This window comes from Cryptomeria japonica, chromosome 9 (assembly GCF_030272615.1).
Source record: "Cryptomeria japonica chromosome 9, Sugi_1.0, whole genome shotgun sequence".
In the NCBI taxonomy this organism is placed as follows: domain Eukaryota; kingdom Viridiplantae; phylum Streptophyta; class Pinopsida; order Cupressales; family Cupressaceae; genus Cryptomeria; species Cryptomeria japonica.
Window position 1 is genome coordinate 485,490,953 of NC_081413.1, and position 6,000 is coordinate 485,496,952.

Below are 6,000 nucleotides of genomic sequence, written 5' to 3' on the forward strand. Positions count from 1 at the left end.
CATTGGAGGATATAAAGTGGAGACATTTTCATATGAGAAGGTAGGATCCATGGAGTAGAACAAAATATCTGAAGCGATAAAAGCAGATTTATGAGAAGACCTAAATCCAAATTATAAGAAAATCTGGAAGAATGATATGAACATTTATCAAAGAGATCAAAACACAAATACAAATCTGCAAACAATAATAAAGCAGGCATCGAATGAAAAGATGAGGAAACATTAAACACACACACACACACACACACACATATATATATCTGAGTATAGGTAGCAGATCAGATTGATATAAACAGCAGACCTGTGCATTTAAAGAGGGAAACAACATCAAATTGAATCTGTCCAAATTACTACAGCAGACTGAATATACATAACTTGCAATAACTATACAAGTATATTTAGGCAAGATTTAGTGTCCTCCCAAAAGGGGACATTACAACATACACCACTTAACAGTCCAGCAGGTGTCACTGAATGGTACAGTTGGGGTCCTAGCACTATGAAGACAACAGGAACAAATCCCCTCAGGAACTGCTGGGCTAGGTTCAGAGTGTTCATGCCAAACATGATGGTGCTGGGTCGTGCTGCCCTATGTGACCACTAGAGCGAGATGTCTAGAAAGTGCTGCTGTGCCCAGGGATTAAACCCCCATTTGTGTTCCAAATGCCGTGGGTGTGATTAAACCCACAACTTATCAATCTAGGAAAACATACATAAGGAACAAATAACTGTATACAAAGTATAGTCTAGCAATTTTATAACAATAAATAATATCTAATATCTCATAGGATACGAAGCATAATATATTTGATTGTATTCTGCACATTGAACATATTGCCCTCAAATCTCTTCCTCAAGTGAATCTGTATGGCACAATAAATCATACAGGGTTGTAAATATTAGTATTAGTGAATTTCCATGAAAGAATTAATGCATTGTTTAGAAGTAGGAGGAAAGTCGTAGGCAGGGACAACTACTCTTGATATTAGATTATCAACTTGGCAAGCCAATGCACTACTAGAAACAAAGAAATTGTCCACATCCCTTTGATTCAGCCTATCCAATTCATTAGTCCACCAGATTATGCATATATAGAAAGCAGTAACATCAAGATGAATAATATTATCTTGTATTGCTTAGTTCAGAGGAAAATTCTGTTCACATGCTAATCCAACCGCAAACACTTCTTTCCAACATGCTAGATCCATGAATTCTCTCTTTCTATAGAAATGGATATGGATTACCACAAATGCAAATGTTGTAAGTTGTAACTACACTAAAGCAACTTGAATCTACAACAGACTACTAAAGAAAGAAACAGACAACAAGGCACTGTTAAAATGCATAACAAGAGGCAAGAATCAATTGCAGTGGAGGAAAATGAAGAAATTGCAGGCCCTGTTCATGCTACAAATGCAAAGGAACTAAAGTGCTCTACTAACAAAACATTTTGGAGCTCTGTGTGTCTCCAAATCCAGCTTTCAAAAGAGTGTTAACCTCAAATGTTAGATGAGTTTCACCCCTGCTGAACTGTTCAATAATGAATACTCTCCCAATATAGCTATGTCAAGGACCCCTGGCTTGGTAGATGTGCAAACCCTTACCACCCCAACCTTAAAAAGCCATGCGTTTCAAGCCAATTCCATTTAGTGGTCCTTGCAGCACTCTGTCTCCTTGGCCAACATAAAACATAACTGTATGTGATGACAAATGGAATATATCAACCTTTTAAAGATAATGTTGGTGGATGATTTTCACTCATATACATTGGGATACTTTCACTGAGGAGGGGACAAGGAGGAATCCTTGTGCTCATAGACAAGCATAGAAACCAAGTTTCCTTGGTGTTTGAGCCTTAATGGCTGTGACCACCACTTACTAGATACAGTGAAAATATGCATATGCACCTGCTGATTTGGATGATACCTAAGAAGCTCCAACATACATGGATATCACACATCAACAATTTGCTTTTGAGTAACTACACGAAACCTCTGAAGAATGCCGACTTCCACTTCTATTCTACACTCAAGACTAAAATGATTAGATGCATGCTAAATACTATTGTAAAATAATGTAGAACAAAAACTACTTTGATGTTTAGCCTGCTATATGCTAACTAGTTCAAGAATAGGGGATAGAGGGAGGATAAGGGTTCGAAAAAGGATAGGGTTTAGAGAAACAAATAAAAGGGTGGGCAAAGGAGTGCCAAAGAGGGGCAACTTGATAACCATGTCTACAACACAATCAATGTGCTTGTTGAGTCCCAGAACCACTGCTCCAAAATTCTATAACATGATTTAACTTTCAAGGCTGGGGGCTGTCATCATGAAAGTAAAACCAAGGTTCATTCATAGATTATGGAGGGTTAAAGGCCAATGAACGAGAGTGAATAAACTCTCCAACACTTTGGTCTTTGATTAAACCTAGGAGGGTATTCCTAGATGCAATCCTAAATGGAATTGAAGGTGTGGAAAGGTACAATAAAATGGCTATGCAGTTGTATCCAGAGCAAGCTCAATTCCTAAAGCTATCACTGGTTAAAGATGTGCCAACTGCACATTACCTCTTACAGAACCAATGATAACATCATTCTGGGATATGCAAGATGGTGACACAAGGACATGATTTACCAAGTATTTCTGTTGGTAATGCTCACAAACAGTATTTTCCCTATCTTTTATAACTGAATCATGAATTGAAGGGATCAAAAAATTAACTTCAAACTATTAGATAATGATTTTGTCTTTTTAGAAGCATGATTGAATCATTTGTTTCTTGGGACCGGTGCTTATTCAAATGGGTAACAGAGTCACAGTTTACAAGAGGGAGAAATAGTGAATGGAAACATAAATTATGATCTAAGCATAAATGCATCACAGAGGGGTGTAATGTCCGCTCTTTGAATAGGATTTAATTATAAATAATAATAATAAAATCAAAATACAAAAGAATAAAAATAAGATTAAAATAAAAATATAAAAGAATAAAATTAAAATATAATTAAATTTAATGAATGGTCAAAAGCCATGGAATGAAATGTTGTGACTCCATCAAACATGAGATATAAAAGGGAGAAGAAAACCTCATTTGAAAGGAGGATCGGGGGGAGAAAGAAGAAAGGAGGGAGCATGTGAAACAAGGAGGGATTAATGAAAGTAGAAAGGAAAGGGCAGAAATGATGAAGGGTTGTAACTCTTTCAAAGACTGATAATTATTAAAGGTTGGGACCCTTGCAAAGGGCAGATATGATGAGGAGGTGTGACTCTCCCTCACATGGGAAGATATAAAGGGGAGAAGATTTCATTAGAAGAATATATCCAAGGGAGATCAACCTGGGGAATAGAAAATAAGCATTGTAATGAATAATCAAAAGCGCAGATCTGATTTGAATAACAAGACAGCAATGAGGAGACATGACCTGTTTGAATGACATCTCTTTCCAAAGAGATGTGTCTCCTCAATGAGATATGAAGGTATAAAAAGAGTAAGCAATTAATGGAAGAGGATCATCTTTGAATCTCTCAAGCAGAATCAGATTCCAAGCATAGTCAGTAAATAAATACATTTGCTGAGGAAGATCGAAGCATTCAGCATAACAGCACATCAGTCCAGGATCGACTTATAGAGGTTGAACAGCATATAAACCAAAGTGAATTCATTTTCAGATTAGGCATAATACGACAGACTGGTACTATATCAGATCTGCTTTCCTCGGCACTATCCTGCTTACAATCACTTGTTGCTTACGCATAAAGATAATGCTTAAGCGTATGTTCCTATAGAATATAAGATATGCTTGATTGTCTGAACCTCATCTTGTAGGAAGGGCCTGGGGTGTAAGCAAAAGGGTTTTAAGAGGGCTAAGTAGGCCTTCCTAGAGTTGACCATAATGGCTCCTAGGACCAGAGGGCACTTACGTAGAAGAGCCAAGGAACCCACTTACGACCTCTGCCCAACTCCGCAAGATGGTACTTGTCTTTAGGGAGATGGGACATTGATGGGGAAAACAGGTACAAACAACCCACTAAGTAGGCCACCTCGGTGGATGTCCTTATTGAGTGCTCACCAAGGCCAAGAGGGCTCTAGCATTCATTCCGCTCTTGGGCTTATTGTAGAAACAGCTTTGGGCAGAACCATCATGTCTCTTCCTCCAAAACCCTAATACGCTTGTATAATATTATTGATAGTATATGAATATGATGTGATCTTGTCTAACCTAATGATTGAATATATATATATATATATATATATAACCCTAATTTGTTGCAATGCACCGCTGAAGAAACCATTGGAACACGCTGTTCTTCCATGCTAGAGATCATCAACTTTAATGTGATTGAATCAAAGTCCATTGCTAAAACATCAAGTATCAAACTTTATCAGTTATATGTGGATTATAATTCTTTTCTCCCTGTGATGTTCTATCATGACTTTCCTAAGTTTTCTCTTCCTGTTTATGAGCTAATAAAATATAGTTATTTGTCAATAATACTGTTGTATTGCTGCCTAGTTTAAGCATTGTTTGTCCAACTGCCATTTTTGCTGTCTCTTTTTCACTATTAGAGGATAATGGTTTTTTGTAATATCCTCCATTAATAGACTTACCTTTTTCTTAGGTGAAAGCATGGCTTGAGGAGATTCTTTGGGAAAGCAAGGACAACATAGAGGTGTACCGCTGCAAAGGCGTCCTTAATGTTGTCGGCTCTGAAGAAGTTCATATTGTACAGGTACTCAATTAGTGGCCTTTTGTATCTACATTTTTGAAGAGCAATGGATGGATTCTTTCTTTAATGGATCAGAATTGTGATAGCATAGCTTGTTTAAAGCTCATAAAGGTTGTGATACAACTTACAGGACCATTCCACTTATTAATTAGTTATACTAAGAAAAGGAACCTTGCGCATAATATTTTTGGCAGGCAGTACGAGAACTATACGAGATTATTCCAATTCGAAAGTGGAAAGCAGGGGAGAATCGTCTGAATAAGATTGTATTTATAGGCAAGATTTACAGAAGGCACCCTCCTTTATAATTTGTTTCCATCAAGCTCTTATTCATGTTTTACTTAGAATGTTGAAGATTTAACTCTGATTTATTTGACTGTACAGGTAGAAAACTGGATCTTAACATCCTGTCTGCATCTTTTAAATCATGCCTTACAAGCTAAAAAAAGTGGTGGAAAGATGGCGTTTGCATTGTCTGTGGTCCAACCTGCAGTTAAAATATGATTGCATCTTTTCAAATTATATCATGTAGATTTAGAAAATATGAACCAAAAATTGGGATAATTTGAATAAAATGTTTGGAGCAAAAGCACTTAATGTAAAATTTTCCCTAAAAATTCAACTGTTGAGATTTAAAATGGAAGATCGAATCACTATGTCAAATCAGAAAAGAAATTTGAGGTCTCTCATTAAACAACTAGCAAATCAGAAATGATGATGATACTAAGGCTATTCTGTTAAATGGTTTGCCTTAAAAATACAAGATTGTTATTTTTACTCTTAATCAAACAGCTTCTCAAACCTTAGAATACATGATTTCAACCCTTTTAGTGGGAGAAAAGATAACAAATGCAGAAGATATGAAGGTTGATTTTCAACATGAGAATGTATTAAACTCATGACGTAATAATACAAAGGGGAAATTGAATGTTATTACTGTAAGAAGGGTCACACAACTTGGACTTGTAGAACTCAAATGAGTTTTGTTCTCAATGGTAAATTCTAAAGACAAATAGAATGAAGTTAACTTAGCTTGTGTTGAGGATAAGGATCCAATTGATGATGTTTTTGTCAATAATTTTTTCTGTGAAGATACTAGTAATGGATAGCTATTTTGAGCCTTCACTATTGGAGATAGAGGCTGGAGGATTTTTATCATTTCAAGCCAACATCTTTCGCAAAAATATTCTTTTGTTTTTCTTTTCTTGATGCTGACAAAATTGAAGAATTCATATATTATGAAGTTTACTTTTTAAAAATAGGAAGGGATTAG

At 36.1% G+C, this 6,000-nt stretch overlaps 1 protein-coding gene across 1 annotated transcript in view; it reads left to right on the forward strand.

Annotated features, from left to right (window-relative positions):
* LOC131031960 (uncharacterized) overlaps positions 1 to 5,538 on the forward strand; it is a 43,452-nt gene extending 37,914 nt beyond the window's left edge. The window contains exons 7-9 of the mRNA XM_057962827.2: positions 4,620 to 4,730; positions 4,922 to 5,003; positions 5,112 to 5,538. Coding sequence (XP_057818810.1) covers positions 4,620 to 4,730; positions 4,922 to 5,003; positions 5,112 to 5,170 — 252 coding nt within the window. The 3' untranslated portion in view covers positions 5,171 to 5,538. The remainder of the gene's footprint in view (positions 1 to 4,619; positions 4,731 to 4,921; positions 5,004 to 5,111) is intronic.
* Positions 5,539 to 6,000: the final 462 nt, after the last annotated feature.